Consider the following 24,585-nt stretch of genomic DNA (forward strand, 5'->3'; position numbering starts at 1 on the left):
GTCACTAAACATGCCTCCTTTTTCCAACTACATATCTGTGTGAGGCTGGGTTTTCTTCATATACTCCCACCAAAACATATCAAAACAGGCTAAGCACAGAAGTACATTTAAGAATTCAATTTCTGTCTATTAAGCTAGACAATGAAAAGACTTGTAAAGTCAAAAGTAAAACAATTCCAATTCTCTAACTTTTTTTGTTTTAGAAAAAACAGCTATTTTATAAAAATGTCAGGAATTCCCTGGCAGTCCAGTGGTTAGGGCTGTGCGCTCCCACTGCCTGGGGCCCGGGTTCGATCCCTGGTCGGAGAACTAAGATCCTACAAGCCGTGTGGTGCAACCAAAAAACAAATAAAATTAAATTAAAATGTCATTTATGTTTATACCTAATAGATCTATTATTGTTACTTTTAAATGAATTAATAAATATTTTAAAATTTCTCACTTCAATTTCTAATTCAATAAACAACAGATATACCCTACATAAACAAAAGCTCTCTAGGTTTCTCAATTATTCAGAGTCTAAGGGGGTCCTGAGACCAGAGGATTTGAAAACTTAAAGTACTGGAAGAAAACATGAAGGAATTTAAAATACGTAATTTCACAATAGAGAAGACCTTTCTAAGCAAGTCAACAAAACCCATAAAAGATTAAAATATTTAACTATATAAAAATTTAAAGTTTCTGCATGGCAAAAATTTCATAAACAAAGCCAAAAAGGGGACAATAAATTGGGAGAAAAATTGTTAATTTCTTATATACATGAAGAGCTTTTATAAAAACGAAAAGATAAAAACACAAAAAAATGGTTAATGGACATAAACAGGTAATTCACTCAAAAAAATGGGTTTTTCAACGATTTTTTTAAACACATGAAAAGATGTCCAAGAGTATTCATGATAAATGAAATGCAAATTAAAACTAGAATGAAATACTATTTTTCTTCTACCAGGTTAGCAAGGATAAAAAAATTTGGTAATATGTGTGTGAGTAATCAGGTTTACAAAGATATTGTTGTTTAGAAGGTCTAACATTAAAGTGCAACTTATAATTTCTATCAAAATTTTAAATGTTATGTACCCTTAGATTCAAGAATTTAACCTATACAGAGCCTCCCATCAAGCCTCTTAGATAGCCTCAACCACCAGAGGGCAGACAGCAGAAGCAAGAAAAACTACAATCCTGCAGCCTGTGGACCAAAAACCACAGTTACAGAAAGATAGACAAGATGAAAAGGCAGAGGGCTATGTACCAGATGAAGGAACAAGAAAAAACCCCAGAAAAACAACTAAATGAAGTGGAGATAGGCAACCTTCCAGAAAAAGAATTCAGAATAATGATAGTGAAGATGATCCAGGACCTCGGAATAAGAATGGAGGCAAAGATTGAGAAGATGCAAGAAATGATTAACAAAGACCTAGAAGAATTAAAGAACAAACAAACAGAGATGACCAATACAATAACTGAAATGAAAACTACACTAGAAGGAATCAAGAGCAGAATAACTGAGGCAGAAGAACGGATAAGTGACCTGGAAGACAGAATGGTGGAATTCACTGCTGTGGAACAGACTAAAGAAAAAAGAATGAAAAGAAATGAAGACAGCCTAAGAGACCTCTGGGACAACATTAAACACAACAACATTCGCATTATAGGGGTCCCAGAAGGAGAAGAGAGAGAGAAAGGACCAGAGAAAATATTTGAAGAGATTATAGTCGAAAACTTCCCTAACATGGGAAAGGAAATAGCCACCCAAGTCCAGGAAGCGCAGAGAGTCCCATACAGGATAAACCCAAGGAGAAACACGCCGAGACACATAGTAATCAAAGTGGCAAAAATTAAAGACAAAGAAAAATTATTGAAAGCAGCAAGGGAAAAACGACAAATAACATACAAGGGAACTCCCATAAGGTTAACAGCTGATTTCTCAGCAGAAACTCTGCAAGCCAGAAGGGAGTGGCATGATATACTTAAAGTGATGAAAGGGAAGAACCTACAACCAAGATTACTCTACCCGGCAAGGATCTCATTTAGATTTGATGGAGAAATCAAAAGCTTTACAGACAAGCAAAAGCTAAGAGAATTCAGCACCACCAAACCAGCTCTACAACAAATGCTAAAGGAACTTCTCTAAGTGGGAAACACAAGAGAAGAAAACGACCTACAAAAACAAACCCAAAACAATTAAGAAAATGGTCATAGGAACATACATATCGATAATTACCTTAAACGTGAATGTATTAAATGCCCCAAACAAAAGACATAGACTGGCTGAATGGATACAAAAACAAGACCCATATATATGCTGTCTACAAGAGACCCACTTTAGACCTAGGGACACATACGGACTGAAAGTGAGGGGATGGAAAAAGATATTCCATGCAAATGGAAATCAAAAGAAAGCTGGAGTAGCTATACTCATATCAGATAAAATAGACTTTAAAATAAAGAATGTTACAAGAGACAAGGAAGGACACTACATAATGATCCAGGGATCAATCCAAGAAGAAGATATAACAATTATAATATATATGCACCCAACATAGGAGCACCTCAATACATAAGGCAACTGCTAACAGCTATAAAAGAGGAAATCGACAGTAACACAGTAATAGTGGGGGACTTTAACACCTCACTTACACCAATGGACAGATCATCCAAAATGAAAATAAATAAGGAAACAGAAGCTTTAAATGACACAATAGACCAGATAGATTTAATTGATATATATAGGACATTCCATCCAAAAACAGCAGATTACACGTTCTTCTCAAGTGCGCACGGAACATTCTCCAGGATAGATCACATCTTGGGTCACTAATCAAGCCTCAGTAAATTTAAGAAAATTGAAATTATATCAAGCATCTTTTCTGACCACGACGCTATGAGATTAGAAATGAATTACAGGGAAAAAAACGTAAAAAAAGACAAACACATGGAGGCTAAACAATACGTTACTAAATAACCAAGAGATCACTGAAGAAATCAAAGAGGAAATAAAAAAATACCTAGAGACAAATGACAATGAAAACACGACGACCCAAAACCTATGGGATGCAGCAAAAGCAGTTCTAAGAGGGAAGTTTATAGCTATACAAGCCTACCTCAAGAAACAAGAAAAATCTCAAGTAAACAATCTAACCTTACACCTAAAGGAACTAGAGAAAGAAGAACAAACAAAACCCAAAGTTAGCAGAAGGAAAGAAATCATAAAGATCAGAGCAGAAATAAATGAAATAGAAACGAAGAAAATAATAGCAAAGATCAATAAAACTAAAAGCTGGTTCTTTGAGAAGATAAACAAAATTGATAAGCCATTAGCCAGACTCATCAAGAAAAAGAGGGAGAGGACTCAAATCAATAAAATCAGAAATGAAAAAGGAGAAGTTACAACAGACACCGCAGAAATACAAAGCATCCTAAGAGACTACTGCAAGCAACTTTATGCCAATAAAATGGACAACCTGGAAGAAATGGACAAATTCTTAGAAAGGTATAACCTTCCAAGAGTGAACCAGGAAGAAATAGAAAATATGAACAGACCAATCACAAGTAATGAAATTGAAACTGTGATTAAAAATCTTCCAACAAACAAAAGTCCAGGACCAGATGGCTTCACAGGTGAATTCTATCAAACATTTAGAGAAGAGCTAACACCCATCCTTCTCAAACTCTTCCAAAAAATTGCAGAGGAAGGAACACTCCCAAACTCATTCTATGAGGCCACCATCACCCTGATACCAAAACCTGACAAAGACACTACAAAAAAAGAAAATTACAGACCAATATCACTGATGAATATAGATGCAAAAATCCTCAACAAAATACTAGCAAACAGAATCCATCAACACATTAAAAGGATCATACACCACGATCAAGTGGGATTTATCCCAGGGATGCAAGGATTCTTCAATATACGCAAATCAATCAATGTGATACACCATATTAACAAATTGAAGAATAAAAACCATATGATCATCTCAATAGATGCAGAAAAAGCTTTTGACAAAATTCAACACCCATTTCTGATAAAAACTCTCCAGAAAGTGGGCATAGAGGGAACCTACCTCAACATAATAAAGGCATATATGACAAACCCACAGCAAACATCATTCTCAATGGTGAAAAACTGAAAGCATTTCCTCTAAGATCAGGAACGAGACAAGGATGTCCACTCTCACCACTATTATTCAACATAGTTCTGGAAGTCCTAGCCACGGCAATCAGAGAAGAAAAAGAAATAAAAGGAATACAAATTGGAAAAGAAGAAGTAAAACTGTCACTGTTTGCGGATGACATGATACTATACATAGAGAATCCTAAAACTGCCACCAGAAAACTGCTAGAGCTAATCAATGAATATGGTAAAGTTGCAGGATACAAAATTAATGCACAGAAATCTCTTGCATTCCTATACACTAATGATGAAAAATCTGAAAGAGAAATTATGGAAACACTCCCATTTACCATTGCAACAAAAAGAATAAAATACCTAGGAATAAACCTACCTAGGGAGACAAAAGACCTGTATGCAGAAAACTATAAGACACTGATGAAAGAAATTAAAGATGGTACCAACAGGTGGAGAGATATACCATGTTCTTGGATTGGAAGAATCAACATTGTGAAAATGAGTATACTACCCAAAGCAATCTACAGATTCAATGCAATCCCTATCAAATTACCAATGGCATTTTTTACGGAGCTAGAACAAATCATCTTAAAATTTGTATGGAGACACAAAAGACCCCGAATAGCCAAAGCAGTCTTGAGGGAAAAAAACGGAGCTGGAGGAATCAGACTCCCTGACTTCAGACTATACTACAAAGCTACAGTAATCAAGACAATATGGTACTGGCACAAAAACAGAAACATAGATCAATGGAACAAGATAGAAAGCCCAGAGATTAACGCACGCACCTACGGTCAACTAATCTATGACAAAGGAGGCAAAGATATACAATGGAGAAAAGACAGTCTCTTCAATAAGTGGTGCTGGGAAAACTGGACAGCTACATGTAAAAGAATGAAATTAGAATACTCCCTAACACCATACAAAAATAAACTCAAAATGGATTAGAGACCTAAATATAAGACTGGACACTATAAAACTCTTAGAGGAAAACATAGGAAGAACACTCTTTGACATAAATCACAGCAAGATCTTTTTGATCCACCTCCTAGAGTAATGGAAATAAAACAAAAATAAACAAATGGGACCTAATGAACTTCAAAGCTTTTGCACAGCAAAGGAAACCATAAACAAGACGAAAAGACAACCCTCAGAATGGGAGAAATATTTGCAAACGAATCAACGGACAAAGGATTAATCTCCAAAATATATAAACAGCTCATTCAGCTCAATATCAAAGAAACAAACACCCCAATCCAAAAATGGGCAGAAGACCTAAATAGACATTTCTCCAAAGAAGACATAGAGACGGCCACGAAGCACATGAAAAGATGCTCAACATCACTAATTATTAGAGAAATGCAAATCAAAACTACAATGAGGTATCACCTCAGTCCTGTTAGAATGGGCATCATCAGAAAATCTACAAACAACAAATGCTGGAGAGGGTGTGGAGAAAGGGAACCCTCTTGCACTGTTGGTGGGAATGTAAATTGATACAGCCACTATGGAGAACAATATGGAGGTTCCTTAAAAACTAAAAATAGAATTACCATATGACCCAGCAATCCACTACTGGGCATATACCCAGAGAAAACCGTAATTCAAAAAGACACATGCACCCGAATGTTCATTGCAGCACTATTTACAATAGCCAGGTCATGGAAGCAACCTAAATGCCCATCAACAGACGAATGGATAAAGAAGATGTGGTACATATATACAATGGAATATTACTCAGCCATAAAAAGGAACGAAATTGAGTCATTTGTTGAGACGTGGATGGATCTAGAGACTGTCATACAGAGTGAAGTAAGTCAGAAAGAGAAAAACAAATATCGTATATTAATGCATGTATGTGGAACCTAGAAAAATGGTACAGATGAGCCAGTTTGCAGGGCAGAAGTTGAGACACAGATGTAGAGAATGGACATATGGACACCAAGGGGGGAAAACTGCGGTGGGGTGGGGATGGTGGTGTGCTGAATTGGGCGATTGGGATTGACATGTATACACTGATGTGTATAAAATTGATGCCTAATAAGAACCTGCAGTATAAAAAAACAAAAAAACAAAAAAACAAAAAAAAAAAAAAAAAGAATTTAACCTATACATATATTCATATATGTGTATAATCACTACAGCATTGTTTATAATTGACTAATTATGATAAAGCCAAACAATAGAAAATCAAAAAGAATGAGCTTTATGTAATGACATATAAAGACCACTGTAATGAATATCCACATAAAAAAAGAAAGTTGCAAAAGTGTATCTATCATGCTATCATTTGTGTATAAAAAAGAGGATACACACTTTTATATGGAAGGAAATAAAAGAATCAGTAATAGTTCTTCAGAGTACAAAGCAGTCCATTTTATGTACTGTCTTTTCAGTAACAAAAATAAAATAAATAAGATGACTGCTTCAAGGAGAATGAAATGTGTAGTCTGAACATGTCATTAGGCTCTCAACTAAACACAGTTCAAAAACAGACATTCTAAAATGATTTAGAAAAGCCATGGCTTAGAATTATCAGCATTTCCTCTTGATGCCCCTTCCTGCTTTATAAGTTGAATGATTTACATGTTACAGTTTAGTAAAAAAGAATACAGAATAGTTTATTATTTATATCTATGGAAGAAAAAGATAAGCACCAGGTCTAAAACTGAGGCTTGAAGATTAAAAAAAAAAAAAAACCCAAAGCAGTACATTATCACAGCACTCATTTCTAGATTTTAATTTTCATTTCCCTTTGTCTAATTCTCACTTAATTTAATATCCATTTTTTCAGTGATATTTTAGGGGAACTAAACTTCAGATTATCTCTTAACTATTCCTAATACCTGTGGGTGATAGGCTGATAAATGCATATTTTAAAATGTCTTAAGTTAGTAATGTGCTGTTTTTTAACTGTTTAAATTGATCATAATTTTATTAATAAGACATCTTCTTAAAGAATAGCTCCTTGCTAGATCCTCAGATAGTAATGAACCTGAAATTATTAAGCAAAGGTAACTTACTGTTCATTAAAGCGTAATGACGTGTTTACCTGCTGATGCTAAGATGGTACAGTGCAGAGCATGTTTTAAGGCCTCTAGTCTTTCACTTTCGTGCACTATTGTCTTGTAAGAGAGCTCATTGTACCTTTGTGCAGCTTCAATGAATTTTCTTCTATAATCAAGAACACGTGCATAGCATACCTATAAGAGGGAAAATGTTTCAATTAGGGAGAAAAATAAAAAGCAAAAGAAAATTTCTATTATGTAACAGCATTTATCAGATATTCTGGAGAACCTTATTACTGAAGGATTCTGCAATACAAAATTAATTTTCCAAATTAGCTCATCTGTTACCTTATAATGTATCTGTAACTGTTCATTGGTTGATTCATTCTGAAGCAATGATGCCCGATTTATGTAAGCCTCTGCCTGGACTGGATCATCATCCTCCAGATATAGCCTAGCAATCTTCAGGTATGTCTCCAGTTTATAATCTACATTGTACTGTCTAGGGTGTAACAGAAAGACACAGAATGACTAAATATTTCATCAAGAAAATTTGGGGGGGTGGTAGGAAATACGTTATTTTTTCTTTATATATATTCTGTTAATATAAGGGAATCATACTTTTTACTGCAGTATATTACATAGACAAGCTAAAACATATTTCCAGAATAAGATTTATTGAATTTTTATTATTTTTATCATTGTTCATGTTTTATTTTAGCTTCTTCTAATCCTCAGGTAATCTCACAAATCAAAGATCTTAAAAAAAACAAAAACAAAAAAAGCACAGTTCAGGGACATATCATATACTACCAGGGGAACTATGAACATGTACAACCATCCTGGAAAACAGTTTGGCAGTATGCTCTCCAACCATCCTTTGAATCCTTTAAAAATGCACATCCTCTTTACCTACTGTATTTTACCTCTAAAAAATAAATCCTTAAAAAAAAAAATCATGGTTGTACGTACATATATATGTACAGAATACTCATTTGTAAAGTTATTCATAAATATCCGTAATAAAAAAAAAATGGAAATCACCCATAATCGTATTTGTGGTAATCAATTAAGTTGTGGTACATAAAGATGGTAGATGCTATACAGTTATTATAATAATTACTTCTGATAATAGTCATAAGTTTTTGCTAAGTGAAAAAATTGGATAAAACAGTACATAAAACATCATTCAATGTATTCTATACATGTAATCAAGATAGTAATAGCAATTATCTCTGAGAATACAGGTGGTTTTTCATTTTCTTCTTTACCCCAATAGTCACATTTATGCAAGAAATGCATAACTGAAGACCCAACATAATTCAAAACTCACATAATTCAAGATTAATCCTCACAGAAAAATTAATTCTATTTACCAGCAAAAGTGAAGCCACCATTGGCAAGAACAGAGTTTACAACTACTTGGCCCAGCTTTGAAATTAATTCTTCAAAATTTTTACATCAATTCAAAATTTTTCATAAGTCATATATTATTATTTTTATTATATTATTTCCATTCACAACTCATATTTAATAAACTGCTAATAAAACAGCACCACATTTTTTGGCATTTTCATATTTTATGCCAAGATATCTATTACGTCTATTACTTTCATAATCAGAATGAATCATTTTTTAAAGAAACAGGCTCTCAATAATTTACCCACATCACTTTAACTTGTTTAGAAAACCACTGAATTTTCAGTTCTTGGTATCCTCACAGATAATGTTATAGTACTCTCAAAATGATAATTACCACCACTGCAAAGAACAATATCTATTTTTTTTATGTTTTTAAATTTATTTTATTTATTTATTTTTGGCTGCATTGGGTCTTTGGTGCTGCGAGTGGGTTTCTCTAGTTGCAGTGAGCGGGGGCCACTCTTCCTTGCAGTATGCGGGCTTCTCATTGCAGTGGCCTCTCTTGTTGTGGAGCATGGGCTCTAGGCGCACAGGCTTCAGTAGCTGTGGCATGTGGGATCTTCCTAGATCAGGGCTCGAACCCATGTCCCCTGCATTGGCAGGCGGATTCTTAACCACTGCGCCACCAGGGAAATCCCAACAATATTTATTTTATATTTACATCAACTATCAATGAAAATAAATCATTTGCTCTGTGCTAGGGAGAAACTGTTCCAGACAGAATAAGACCAAAGCAATTAAGGAAGCCTCCAGGGCTTCCCTGGTGGCGCAGTGGTTGAGAATCTGCCTGCCAATGCAGGGGACATGGGTTCGAGCCCTGGTCCGGGAGGATCCCACATGCCGCGGAGCAACTGGGCCCGTGAGCCACAATTACTGAGCCTGCGCGTCTGGAGCCTGTGCTCCACAACAAGAGAGGCCGCGATAGTGAGAGGCTCGCGCACCGCGATTAAGAGTGGCCCTGCTCGCCGCAACTAGAGAAAGCCCTCGCACAGAAACGAAGACCCAACACAGCCATAAAATTAATTAAAAAAAAAAAAAAAAGAAAGCACTCCAGCCCTTTTCAAACTATCCAAGAAAAAACCAAAATAACAAGAGGCCGTAGAAAACAAAATTCACATCTACATATGAATGAAGGCTTTTTCATATACTGGTTGCTTTTTCAAGGGGCATCACTGTCTAACAATTTCATAAATGCACAAAAGGCAAGATGCCTGAAGTAGTGTTTGGACTTATGATCACAAATATTAATGAAGACAAAAAAAGAATCCTTATTCACCTGGTAAAAGAGTAGAGAAGTAAACTGAAAATATTTTTTGTCATTCAGTTGGTATTTTATATACTTGCCAACTGAAAGAGGAAGTGTGTTTAAATGATACAACCAAGAGTTTCACACCTTTCATCCTTCTATACAATATACTTTGGAGGAATGTTTCATAAAGACTATAAATATTTAAAAATACATATCAAAGGTAAGACTGGCTGGATAGAGTTACAAACTATCATCTTAATTTTTTCTAATTGTTTTCCATCTCATTTTCTCTAGTATCCTCAAACCTAACAATCCATTGAACCCATTGTGACTCCAAACCACTGATCCTACTACACTGTTACTGTATTTTTCCCCCCTTAAGGCCTCACTTCCTCCTTACCTGCCTTAATTCCTATGGTCAATCATTTCCATCACTGAATTGCCACGTGTACTCATCTCCCTTGCCCCTCTCAGGCTGTCATACTTGTTGGGGCAAAATCATAATGGCTGTTAAACGTAATAGTTCATCTACTCTTCCAGCAACCACGGTAGCCGAACTCTGATGAAGAAAAACACCCAACCAATCTGACTGATCTCATTTTAGTGACTACGACCTTTAAATGAGCCTTAATGCTGTACACTGTACATTTCTAGTCCATTCACTGTCCCACTCTCCCAGAGAATTTTTTTGATATTCTTATATCTCCTCAACCTCACAACTCTCACCCCATCCACACTTCACTGATGACTCTGATTCCAACTTCACTAAGATTATTGAAACAATCAAAGAAAATCAAAGAAAAGAGTACTTGCACAAACTCCACCACCACATTACTAATATCTGCACCCATATACTCTGTGTTCCTGGCTGTTACCATAGATCACTGGGACTATTCTGCCCACCAGGGAACAATCTACAATGTCTACAGACATTTTTGATTGTCACAGCTAGGCATAGTGGTGTCACTGGCATCTAGTGAGTAGAGGCCGCTGATGCTGCTAAACATCTGCAATACACAGGACAGCCTCCACGACAAAGAATTATCCGATCTAAAATGCCAAGAGTGCCCAGGCTGAGAAACTCTGCCACAAATGAACTGTCCATGCTCCTATCTGAAGCCTATCCCTCCAGTGGATTCCTTCCCCTCTAGTCTACTCCTGCAAGAATCCTCTCCACTACTCCCCTATGTCAAATTTTTGCTTTCCACTGAATCATAAAAGAAAAAATAATCTCAATCTAACCTCTGCTGTCATCTTCTACCCTACTTCTCTGCTCCCTTTTATGAAAACTTCCCCAAAGAGCTGCCCATGCTCACCATCTCCAATTCTTCTCTTCCCATTCTCTTTTAAACAGCTCCAATCAGGCTTTCACTCTCACCATTTCAGCAAAACAGCTTTTGTCAAGGTCACCAATGACCTCCACATTACTACCTTTTACGGTTCACCTTCAACTCCTCATCTTACTTGACCATCAACACCATGTTGATCACTTGCTCCTTCTTAATACATTTTCCTCATTTGGCTTCTGAGATATCACACTCCACATTCTTTTGGTTTTCCTCTTACCTCAATGGACAATCCTCACTTGCTGTATCTTCCTCCTGCCCCTGACCTCTTAATGTCAGACTGCTCAGTACTCAGTGCTCTTCTCTACCTATATGCCCTCCCTTGGAGATCTCGTCCAATCTAAAGGCTTTAAATTCCATTTATACATCAATGACTCCAAAATGTACATCTCTAGTCCAGACCTCTCTCCTAAACTCCAGACTAATATATTCAACTCCCTACTAGATATTTCCACTTGGTTATCACATGTCCAAAACAGAACTCTTGATCTTCCCCCAAAACCTATTCTTTACCACTCAGTAGATGGCAACTTTATTTTCCCAGTTATTCAGACCAAAACTCAGGACTTATCTTGGCTCTTTTTCTTGTACTCCATATCCAAGTTGTCGAGAAACCCTTAGCTTTACCTTAAAAACACATCCAGGGTCCAACATTTCTCACAATCTCCATCTCACCTGCAGTAGCTCATAAGCCTCTTCACTAATGTCCCTACTTCTATCATTGCATGCCTACAGTTTATTCTCAACCCAGTAGTTAGAATGATCTAACATGATCAGATCATGCCAGTCCTCTGTACAAAATCCTCCAGTGGCTCCCCATTGTTTTACTTAGAAAAAAAGCCAAAGGCCTTACAATGGCTTACAAGACCCCATGTAATCTGGTACCCAGTACTCTCTGATCTCACCCTCTACCACATTCCCCTTTGCTCACTCCACCCACAGTGGTCTCCCTGCTCTTCTTAAAACACTCCAAGCATGTTCCAGTCTTAGGGCCTTTGCACTAGCCATCCTCTCTAAGAGGATCTACTGATACTCTTCCCTCAGGCAGCTCATAGTTACTCTGTTACCTCCTTCAAGTGTTTGAAAAGGTGATATCAGGACCACCCTACCACTCTAATCACCCTATTTAATAATACATCCTGTCCCCCACTTTGCCCCTTTTCCCCATAGCACTTATCACCTTCTAAAATAGTACAAATTTTACTTATTTATTTATTAAATTGTTCATTATCTGTTTCCTGTAGCAGAATGTAAGAAAAAAGTAAGTGAACAATTATACATGTTTTATATCCACTATTTACTATACTTTTGTCCTGTTTCCAAAGGAATTCCCACCAACACTTGGGCTGCATTTCTCCAATCTTCTTCTTTTTCATATATGGATGCAAGATGCTGTCTTATGGAAGCAACCTGGGATAGGAGGTATACATGTTAAATTATTTCCACTGATATTAGTAAACCGGTTAAAATAAATAGATGATAATCTATTGTGACAATGCTCTCATTCAACATATTATGCAGGCAAGTAAATAGTAAAAGTTTACCGAGACTACCCAAATTTTTAATGAATTTTGCATTCACAGAATATCAAAAGAGTGAACTAACACATTTCTGCAATGTGGATTATGGCAATAATTTAGTTTAAATATTAAGTTTTGCTTTTGTGTCACTGCATATATAATGCTGGAGTTCTCCTATGTTCTCAGCCTAATCAACAATTTTACTGATATTTAAAAATTATCTAGGGACTTCCCTGGTGGCACAGTGGTTAAGAATCCACCTGCCAATGCAGGGGACACAGGTTTGAGCCCTGGTCCGGGAAGATCCCACATGCCGCAGAGCAACTAAGCCCGTGCGCCACAACTACTGAGCCTGCACTCCAGAGCCCATGTGCCACAACTACTGAAGCCCACGCGCCTAGAGCCCGTGCTCCGCAACAAGATAAGCCACCGCAGTGAGAAGCCCGCGTGCCGCGACCAAGAGTAGCCCCTGCTCGCCGCAACTAGAGAAAGCCCATGCGCAGCAACGAAGACCCAATGCGGCCAAAAATAAAATAAATAAATAAATACATAAAAATTAAAAAAAAATTATCTAAAGAGTAATATTTGGTTCATAAAACCAAATTATAGTATATGAGCAAATGTCAGCTGGACTTAAAACATCATAATATTTATTTGATCTTACATTGTAAAATGCTGTTTGGCACACTGTTTTGTAAAAATGAAGTTGAATGATTATCTCATTTAAAAATTTAATAGTATCTCTCAAAATAATTGCTGCTATCTTAAGTTTAAAAATCACCACTCTAATAGCCAATATGTTATAATAACTATAAATGGAATATAACATTTAAAAATCGTGAATGACTATGTTGTACACCTGCAACTTATAATAATATTGTACATCAATTATATCTCAATTAAAAAAAAAAGAAACACATAATAAACAGAGTCCTAAAAACAAAACAAAAACCACTGCTCTAGGTTTTTACCTGCTCCTCAAATGAAATGACTCTAGGCTGGATCTTTTCCAAGGTGAAATGATAGATTTCTTTGGCTGTGCTATCAGGTAGGTTAGGGAGATGTGTGCAGAAATCAGTCAGCAACTGGCGAGAGATCACGAGGCTGACATTCTCATTTACCACTTGTTAAAAAAAGTAAGGGATAAGAAAACATGAATAATTTATGTTTTCATTAAGCAATCAATTTTCACCTAAAATTAATACTAAAAATAATATATACCAGTGTACTCTTCAAAGCATTATTTACGGATCTCCACACCCCTGTGACCTTATATTATAGAACCAGTTTTCCTTATGCTGAATTATTTGATCACATAACAACTACACCAAAACAGTAAAAATACCACAACTTTTCTAAGAAACAGAAATGGCTGGGAAAAAGTTTTAACAGCTGAGAATTTTACGTCATTCTTTTCTCTTCTTTATTTTTCTATAAAGTGAAGGCACAGAAACACTTACATTTTTATTTATTTTCTTATATTCCACCTAGCTACAAAAAAAGAGTTAAAGAAGAAACAGAGAAATAATTTTCATGAAGTTTAAGTAAAGCGAGTAGTGACAGTTACTGCCACTTGTACTTTCCTGATAAAAACAACAAATAAGAACTTAGGTCAGCACTAGATGCACAGACATATTTTATGACACTGTTTATAAACATTTATGAGGTATTATTATATATGATTAAGGATGAAAACTCTGGAGCCACACCGCTTCCAAATCCTCCTGATTACATGCCCTCAGGCAAGAGACTTGACTTCTCTGTGCTTCTCTTTCCTCTTCTGCAAAATGTGGATAAGGTTGCTGTGAAGCTTAAATGCAATATACATAAACTGCTTTAAACAATACCTGGCACATAGCACTCAGCAAATGTTAGTTATTATTATCACTATTATTACATTTTAAAAAGATGCATCATGCTTGTGAACCACTCCTTAGATAAATTAAGTTTAAATCAGTAGTTACTGGGGAAATAAATGACAGTTCAAAACTATTCAGTTGATGCAAATGATTTTAACAGTAGACTGCTTTTTTTTTGGTGGTTCATTGAATTCAAAGTTTATATAAAGATCAAAGTTTATAAAAAGCACTACTCTTTTGCTACTAAGTGCAACGGTCTTAAAAAAAAGCCACTCAAAGAGTTTTTCTGAAACCATTGCCAGTTTGTCTCACATTGCAGGCCCCAATTTTTTGAGGCAGTAACTGACAGGCCTTGTAACTAATCAGTTTATAGTATATTAATTGGAATTGGATGAGACTGCATGTGACTGAGAACAGTTTCATTACAAGTGCCATTAGGCATCTATAACTGTTAGAAATTACTACACAAACTAGCACTTCTCAGGGAAATATAAGTAAATAAGAACTATAAGTAAGAAAACCTAATTTCTAGTCTGGGCTCTGCCACTGACTAACTGAATGTCCTTGGGGGAAAAAGTCACTTAATCCTGAGACTCATTTTATAATATATTATATAGGGCTATCTATACCTGCATTGTTAGTCACAAGGTTATGAAAAGGAGCCTGTGTGATGGATAATGTGTATGAAAGCACACTGTAAACTGTAAAGCACTATCATGTATCATTAATACTGTGAACTCAGGATAAATTCCAGCCTGAATTTTGAGTAATTTCCAGATAACTGGATATGTTTGAAATCAGGGAGTGGGGAAGAGTGTCTTAAAGGATGGAAATTTCTAGTTCCCATTCAAAAGAAATGTTCTTAACATTAACAACAGCTAACACTTATCTAGTACTTATCATGTGCCAGGTACTATTCTAAGCACTCCGTTACGGATATTAACTCATTTAATCTCCCAACAATTCTACACGGTAAGTATCATAGCCCCATTTTATAGACAAGGAAAAGGAGGCACAAAGAGGTTATATAACCTACCCAAGATCACATAGCTAATAAAATAGCAGACCAGGATTTGAATCCAGACTATTCTTTTTTATCATTTGCTATATTGTCTCTCCATCAGTTACTTTATCAATAACTATACAAAACCTTAATTGTAAATGTAACAATGGCTTCACATTGAAAAACAATTGAAAAACAATCAAATATCAAGTTGTAAGTAGTTTAAATTCTAAAATCAATCAAGCTCAATGCATATTTAATTTAATCTCAATGTAAATTATATTGACAATTTGTTATAAAACAAGGCTTGAGCAAGCTTTTAAGTCCTAACTCAGTAATACAGGGCAAACACGGAATTTTCATTCCACTTACTTGCTTCCACAAAAGCTTTCAAAGCTTCTAGTTGTTCTGCCCCAGATAACTGAATGGCTTTTTCCAGGATCTGACGATACCTAAAACAATACCAAAAAGAAAAAGTGTTTAGAAGGCACTATATAGTCTAATGCTAACTTTGATGTTTGTTCATTTCTACTTACCCTGGTTTCTTTCATAGTGCTCTAGTTTGTGGTTTTCTTTACAGTACACTACAGATTTTTTTTTTTAAGTTTCCAGTCCATCACAAGAAACACTAAATGTATAATTCAAAGTGCTACTTCTTCTAGTTTTCTTTACAGTATATCACCATTTTTAAAGTTTTCATGTCTATCACAAAAAGAGTAAATCTAAGTTAATGGATCTAAGGTGCCATTTTTTCTTTCAAGTTTTAGTTTTGAATTTAAAACGTCAATTTTCTTTCAAGTGCCTCAAAAGATAAGCTATATTTCCTTCACTAAAGTACACACAAGAACATTACTTGAGGTGGCCCAGAACCTTTTCCTTATGGACCTAATGAATCTAGGGTTACCAACAATAGGATAATGTTGACTATGCAATGAAGCCAAATATTAGAGATTAAATGTCTTAGTGTGTACAAAATACATTCCACCAAGGCAAATGTCCTGACAGAACATCCTTCAGTGCCTATTAGTTCTTTATTTGCATTCAGTTCCAATAACTATTCTGCCTAATATTCATGATCACACAAAATTCAAATCAGCATTCTACAAATGATGGGGAAATGTTAAAAACAAGAACACTAACATTAATTAGGCAATGGTAAGTTCCTTCCTAAACTGTAAACTCCATGAGGACAGGGATTTTTGTTTTGTTTACTGCTATATATACAATGCCTAGAAGAGTACTTGGCACATCCTAAGGACTCAAAGATACAGCAGTATTAGTAACATTTTATGGTTGGTACATTGGTATTATACTATTCTTTATCCCTTTTGTTTGCCTCAATCGTAATATCTATTAAAAGCATTAGTTAATGCATTTTACAAACCTAATTGCAATTATTCAGAACATTATCCAGAATATAGTCAAGAAATAAAAATATACAGATAGTGCCCAAACTCATTCAGACTTATGACTTGTATTTGTAGGGCACACCCTCAAGCTACAATTCAGCACTTACTGATTCTCAACTCATACAATATTCTCACAGCCTTGGTTATACGATTTCTCAAAACAGCAGTGAATCAAACTGGCTTTGTAAGAAAGCAGGTATACTGACAGAAAAGGTAGCTAACTCCAAAAGAAGAGACAAACAATTCCAAGAAAGCAAGGAAATATTATCAAGCTTTAAAATAAAAAATTGTCATTTTAAAAATTGCCACATTTGAGGGATGAAATACAGTTATCTAAAAATTTATTTACATTGAATATCTCGTTCTCGGGAGTTCCCTGGTGGCCTAGTGGTTAGGATTCGGTGCTTTCACTGCCGTGGCCCAGGTTCAATCCCTGGTCAGGGAACTGAGATCCCACAAACTGTGCAGCGTGGCCAAAAAAAAAAAAAAACAAAACTCATTCTCTCTCTCTACATATATACATATATACACACACATATACACATATATTTTCCATATCTATATTTATACATTTACTTTATTGCCCTGGGCATGGTTCTAGTTAATGCATTCAATGGTTTATTATTTCTTTTTTAGATTGGCTTGTTTTTCATAATCAATTAAATGAAGACTATGGCTAAACCCTCTTACTCTTAAATCCCAGTTATTTTATACTAATAATATTGTATTCAAAGATGATGATGTCTCACTTATAAAAATTTGCTAATAATTTAAGTTTTAATATATACTTTCATAACTTATCAATCAACTAATCTGTATTGAGAACACCAAAAAAAAAAAAATCTAAATCAATGGAAAAGATGGAAAAGTGACTGATGTGGAGAACATGACAAGTACCAAATATTTTTTCATTAAAAAATATTATGGAGGAAAAGAAACTTAATTAATTGAGGCACCTCGCATCTGTCCTATCCATTCATCATCATCAACAAATGTTTATCGAGCATCTATTATGTATGTGAACTAAAGTTCAGTATGTCAATTTCTGATTTCTTGGCACTTGAAAGGAATCTGGAGGTAAATAAAACATATACACATGAAAATGTACCACAGTCACTATCTATGCTCAAAATGAGTGTAACAGGTATGTATTCACAGATCTTTCATTTACAGTAATGGTGAAATAGATATTGGACCAATCCTGCCTCCAAAACAACATAAAAAGTTGAAAGAAATGAAAAAAAAAATTTTAATAGCATAAAATCCTAACAAGAAAGAGTAAACAGAAGAGACTAAGCGCAAAGACATGAACCATAGCTTCTGCCTGAAAGCATTTGCTGACTGTGGAAAGACAGCTGAGAGGCAGAGAGGCACTTCTGCTGGGGAGACGTGGGCTCGGCTCTGGGGTGTTCTGCCATCTGCTGGAAACGCTGAAAGGCAAGTTGCAATTTCCGGCTGACTGATAAAACTAGAACAGGGATCTAAGGTTTTTTACCTGCCAATGGAGGAAACACTAGCACTTTGGAAGTACAGTTACAAATTCTATTCCAAGGATCATCTAGTAAGAAGACCGATAAATTTGGAAGCCTTGGTCCTAGACTCCTAACACTGTCAGGTGTCCGGCAGAAGGAAATGAAAATCCTCCCTGAAAGGTAACATCATAGACCTCCGGTTGTTTCTAAAAATACATTTAAAAATAATTTGCCCAACAACAAACATTACAATGCATACGACAATATTAGCTGGAATCAACAAAAACAACAGACAATAGCAACAAACAGGGACTCCAGATATTGGAGTTACCAGAAAGACCGAAATACACTTAAGTTTATCAAGTTTATAGAGACAAAGACAAGCTTTTAAAAAGTTTCAGCAAGAAACTAGGAACCATAAAAAGTGTCATTTGAAAAAAGAATCACCAAAAGCTATAGAACTAAAAAATAATGTTACCAAAACTTGAAATTCGGTGTAGTTCTTAACAGCAGACTAGACACATTTGACGAACTGACAAACTAGAAAGTAGGAGAACTTATCCAGAATAAAGCCTTGAAATGGAAAGTGCAGAAGACAGAGTAAGGGGCACAGAGGGCACAGTAACAAGGCCTAACAAGGGTTTCACCCGGATCCTAGAGGAGAAAATAGAATGGCACAGAGGCAACATTTAAAGAGAGAGAGAGCTGAAAAACCTCTCAGGACAATGAATGATCCAATCCATTGATTCAAGAAACACAATGAAGCTTAACCAGGATAATGCGGTAGAGCAGCGGTCCCCAACCTTTTTGGCACCAGGGATGGGTTTTGTGGAAGACAATTTTTCCATGTAAGGGGGTGTGCTGGGGAGTGGCGGTGGTTTAGGTGGTAACGCGAGCAACGGGGCGCGATGGGGGCGGCAGATGAAGCTTCGCCCGCCGCTCACCTCCTGCTCTCCTCTGCGGTCCGGTTCCTAACAGGCCTCGGGACCATTAGCGGTCCACCGCCCGGGGGCTGGGGATCCCTGCGGTAGAGCATTTACAAAAATTGCCCACAATTCTTTTACTCTCTGTATCTATGCCCCTTTGCGATGTGACTTCGTAACTCTTCACATCAAGAGGTAGAGTTTATCTCCCTACCCTTTCATCTGGGCTTGTTTTGACCAATAGAAGGCAACAGAAATAGAAGTAAAGTGCCCGTTCCAAGCCTGGACTTTAAAAGAATTTGTCTTTATCTGCTGGAACGCGGCTTTGCCACATGAATGAGTCCAGGCCAACCTATTGGAGGATGAGATATGCAGCCCACTCACCTGCCACCGCCCCAGCCAACAGAGAAGCAGAGCTGCCTACCTGACCTGACTGCCTCCATGGAGCTGACTACAGGTGCACCTGGAGCCCCTGTGGAACCAAGACCACGCGGAATAGGGAAGAATCAACCAGCTGGGCCCAGCCCAAAGTACCGAACAACAGAACTATGAGCTAAATAACTGATTGTTGTTTTAAGCCGTGAAGTTCTGGGCCGGTTTATTTCACAGCAAAAGCTGATTGACATAGATAAGTAAAATCAAATCCACAGACACATCATAATGAAGTTGCAGAATATTAAAGACAGAATCTTACAGCTAAGTGCTAATATAATTTTTTAGAAGACAGAAATAATTTCCTAATTTGGTTGATCTTTTTTTTTTAACATCTTTATTGGAGTGTAATTGCTTTACAATGTCGTGTTAGTTTCTGCTGTATAACAAAGTGAATCAGCTATATGCATACATATATCCCCATATCCCCTCCCTCTTGCATCTCCCTCCCACCCTCCCTATCCCACCCCTCTAGGTGGTCACAAAGCACCAAGCTGATCTCCCTGCTGCTTCCCACTAGCTATCTATTTTACATTTGGTAGTGTATATATGTCCATGCCACTCTCTCCGTTCATACCAGCTTACCCTTCCCCTCCCCGTGTCCTCAAGTCCATTCTCTACACCTGTGTCTTTATTTCTGTCCTGCCACTAGGTTCATGAGAACCATTTTTTTTTTAGATTCCATATATATGCATTAGCATATGGTATTTGTTTTTCTCTTTCTGACTTGCTTCATTCTGTATGACAGACTCCAGGTTCATCCACCAATGAGGTTGATCTTTAAGCAGTCTAAATATTTGGAAATGGGAAAGAGTAGGAGAAGACAGAAATTCCAGGCAAAAAAAATTAGTCTGAAATGCAGTCCAGTTTGCTGAAAGTAATATAAAACCAAAAGGTAGGTGTTTCGAGTTAAGGGCTCTGAGCCAAGCAGACAGACTGTATTCTGGCTTTGTCACTAGCTATGTGACCCCAGAGCAAAGGGTTTCACCTCTGTTTTCTCACATGTAATGTAAATACTATCACCTACTGTTTAAGATTTAAAAATGTAAGTAAAGTTGTGCTTGGCATATGGTAAACACTAGATTTTAGGGAACTCCACTCTTCAGATGGGAGCCGCTGAAACTTGTGTGTAGGAATAACAGAGAACCAGAGAATCTGTGTTAGAAGGGGCCTTTGAGGTCTGACCTCTGTTTTGTGTGTGTGTGTGTGTGTGTGTGTGTGTGTGTGTGTATCTCTATTTTTTGACAGTTCTATTCCACTGTATTACTAGAAAGCTGTGATCCAAAGTCTACCTCTGTGAGGTAGAAAAATCTATTTTCTTTTCTGCAAAACAGCTTTTTTAATAGTCTAGGGCAGCTAAAAGGTCTCCCTTTCTCTCCTGTCTCCAGATTGACAGCTTTTTGTAAAATGAAGCATTTAGATTTCAAAGGCCTGATATTTTCCTCTGAATACCCTCCATACCACAGAACTGGGAAGGAAAAAAAAAAAGGTCATATTTATATAGGATTGACTCAACAAAGACCTGTAATCCATGACCTCAAACCTGCCCTCAAAGAGATAACATTCTAGTTGGCAAAGCAAGAAGTAAAAAGACAAAACAATTAAGTGCCATCATAGAGGTAAACATAGGATGCCACTGGGCATGGGAAGAGCAACTAACCAGGTCCTCCATGTGTTGATGGTTGTTCAGAGAAGGTTTTTTGGAAGAAATAACATCTGAACTGAATTTTGAAGAACCACACAGGTTTTAGCCAAGTGAATAAGATAAGCTATCACAACAAATGCTCCCTCTCTCAAGGCTTTTCGCTTCTTCTAAAACTTTACATGAGATAACAAACACAATGCATAATATGTACAAAAGCAGTCTATATAATTTGCAAAAATGCTTCTCATGTGACAATTTCTTACATCAATTTCAGACTGTTGTGTTATTTCGTAGTTATGGGAGCATTTCTAACTGAAGTTTTGACAAGGAAAGCAGTGTAGTCTGGTGGGTTAAAAATGAGCTTTTTAGGGGCTTCCCTGGTGGTGCAGTGGTTGAGAGTCCGCCTGCCAATGCAGGGGACACGGGTTCGAGCCCTGGTCTGGGAAGATTCCACATGACGCGGAGCGGCTGGGCCCGTGAGCCACAACTACTGAGCCTGCGCATCTGGAGCCTGTGCTCCGCAACAAGAGAGGCCGCGATAGTGAGAGGCCCACGCACCGCGATGAAGAGTGGCCCCCGCTTGCCACAACTAGAGAAAGCCCTCGCGCAGAAACGAAGACCCAGCACAGCCATAAATAAATAAAAAAAGTTTTTAAAAAAATGAGCTTTTTAAAGTAGACAAACCTGGTTTGAAATATATGCTCTGCACCTTTCCAGCTATTCATTGAGTCAACCAATATTTATTGAATAACTACTGTTATAGATATTCTGCAAATTGCTGGTAACACACAGTATCAATATTTTAAAAAGGAATTTACTCCATTACTTCTTAATATGGAATCCTTTGTTACTCAGCTCCTAACATAAAGCCTAAAACCACTGATATATTTCAAGAGTATTTCTCTCATAAAGCATGTAGCTGGCAGAACTGTTTTCTTATGAAAATAAATATGACACGTTCTTGCCCAGATAGGACCAGATATGTACCCACAGGCAAGGCCAAGACTTTCCTCAGGAAGCACTGGCTATCAGTTATCAAGCACATTATTTTATTTAATCTTCATAATAATCCTGTGTACTAGATTGTTACAGTAATGGCATCCAGTGTAACTTGGCCACTCTTCCCATAAAGAGGTAGATTCCATTTCCCCTCCCCTTGAATCTGGCCTGGTCATGTGACTTACTTTGACCAGTATTTGAGAACTGATGTTGTGAGACTTCCAAGGGTAGCTTTAAGAGACCTTGCAGCTTCCACTCTCACCCTCTTGGAACACTCCCAAGGCCCTGTAAGGAATCCTCAGCTAAACTACTGAATGAGAGGCAGTGTGGAGAGAGAGCCAGCCAACAGCTAGATGTGTATGCGAGTCCATTTTACCCCCACCAACCCCAGCTGAGCTGCCAGTTGACTGCACTTGTATGAGTGGGCCCAGCAAGACCAGCAAAACAGCTCAGTAGACCCAAAGCATCTTGAGCAATTATAGTTGTTTTACACCACTAAGTTTTTGATTTGTTTACAGAGCAGTGAATAACTAAAGCACCCAATAAGGTGGATACTATTGTTTATCTGCAATTCAGAGCAGAGGAAGTAAATGCTTAGCTTAAGTTTCAGAATCCTGCAAATACATGAAAACTTTATCTCTTCTGATAACTAACGCACTTATTTTTTTTCACCAAAACAAAAAGGAGAGCAGGCATGGAAAAAAAATATAAGCTAGTTTTACTTTCATCCAAATCTATTAAAATTACATGCAAAACGGATTGAGCTATGAGACATATTCAACTTATTTCCAACCCAGGGATTATTACGTCGATACGTATTTACTAACTGCTTAATAATAATAATAGTAACAACGACAATCCTATGGCTGTTTCTAAGTGTCAGGTACTGTTCTAAGTGATGTAAGTGTGATATAAGTGCATATACACACACATACTCATTTTGTCCTCAGACAGAATATATATAATCATCCCATTTTCCTGAGAGGGAAATTGCCCCACAAAGTAGTTAAGCCCAAGATACACAGCTAAATTTCCCACTGATAAAGTAGATTACATTTACCACCAGACAAAAAACATGACAGCCTACATAAAACAAAGTCAAGGTTTCAGTGGCCAGGTTAGAGCAGTCGTATCCTATTGAATGGATCAAAGTCATCTCAGCCATAGGGATGTAAATTGGATCAACTTGAGAAGCACACTTTAAACAGAATGCATGTTCATTACAAAAAAAAAAAACAGTGCTGTGAAATCTACAAAGAGAAAATTGACATCTATCTGTCTGTCTGTAACTAACACTGCTTGCGGGGCAGGCACATATCACAAATTTTAAGTTGGAGTGCACCTAAGCCCTTCACATAAATTCCGACCAAATTCCTAAACAATCCAGATCCCTGCAAACATCACTACTCTAGACATCCCGACCCATGTTATGGTGACATTCTGCCTACATGCCCTTCTTCAGAGTTGGTGGCGGAGAGACAGTACCCAAAACACAACCCACAGAAGATGGTTCAAGTGGCTCTGAATGACATGATAGCGGCCATACCTCCACAGCCCCCTCAGCCTCAAGAAGCCATCTCCCCGGAAAACGCTACACCAAGGTCCCAGAATATAAATTTCCCTTCAATCAAAAAGAAAAAAGGGGGGAGCAGGGGCAAAGAGAGGCCAGGATTCAGTGTGAGAGGCCGGCCGGCGATGGGAAGGGGCACCAGGGAAGGGTTAGAAGGCCATGGAAGCAGTCGTCCCACAGACCGCGCTTCTAGAATCTTAAGATACCGGAAAGGATACCATCAGGGACTGCAAACGTTGACAGTCACCCCAGATCTACGGTCCTGAGGGCTCCTTACACAAGGTCCCTTCCAGTTTTCTGCTGCTCCCAACATTTGCCTACACAACCGACCTCAGGCCCGCCCCCTTGGTCATCAGGCCCGCTCCTAGCCTCACATCCGAAAGCCGCCGTCAATCCAAGGAGAACAAGTCTCTGGCTTTACTCTCCACCTCCCAGGCCTCTGGGAAATACTCACTTGCCCGCCAGATCTTTATGAGAGCCGCTCGAATTCATGAGCTGGGCCAAATCCTGTCGCACGGCTGCCGCCATCTTTCTCCCAGCTCAGCGAAGGCTGCGGGGCCTCTCACGGCCAAAAGAAAACGAGTGTAGTCCTCCAGAGT

At 37.4% G+C, this 24,585-nt stretch overlaps 1 protein-coding gene across 2 annotated transcripts in view; it reads right to left on the reverse strand.

Moving 5' to 3' along the window:
• COPS4 (COP9 signalosome subunit 4) overlaps window positions 1-24,585 on the reverse strand; it is a 41,361-nt gene extending 16,776 nt beyond the window's left edge. For both annotated transcript variants that reach the window (XM_036853372.1, XM_036853371.1), the window contains exons 1-6: window positions 24,441-24,585; window positions 15,909-15,988; window positions 13,646-13,797; window positions 12,461-12,564; window positions 7,486-7,639; window positions 7,182-7,332 (exon numbers count right to left, since the gene is read on the reverse strand). In XM_036853372.1, coding sequence (XP_036709267.1) covers window positions 7,182-7,332; window positions 7,486-7,639; window positions 12,461-12,564; window positions 13,646-13,797; window positions 15,909-15,988; window positions 24,441-24,514 — 715 coding nt within the window. In that variant the 5' untranslated portion in view covers window positions 24,515-24,585. The remainder of the gene's footprint in view (window positions 1-7,181; window positions 7,333-7,485; window positions 7,640-12,460; window positions 12,565-13,645; window positions 13,798-15,908; window positions 15,989-24,440) is intronic.

This window comes from Balaenoptera musculus, chromosome 5 (genome assembly GCF_009873245.2).
Source record: "Balaenoptera musculus isolate JJ_BM4_2016_0621 chromosome 5, mBalMus1.pri.v3, whole genome shotgun sequence".
Lineage (NCBI taxonomy): Eukaryota > Metazoa > Chordata > Mammalia > Artiodactyla > Balaenopteridae > Balaenoptera > Balaenoptera musculus.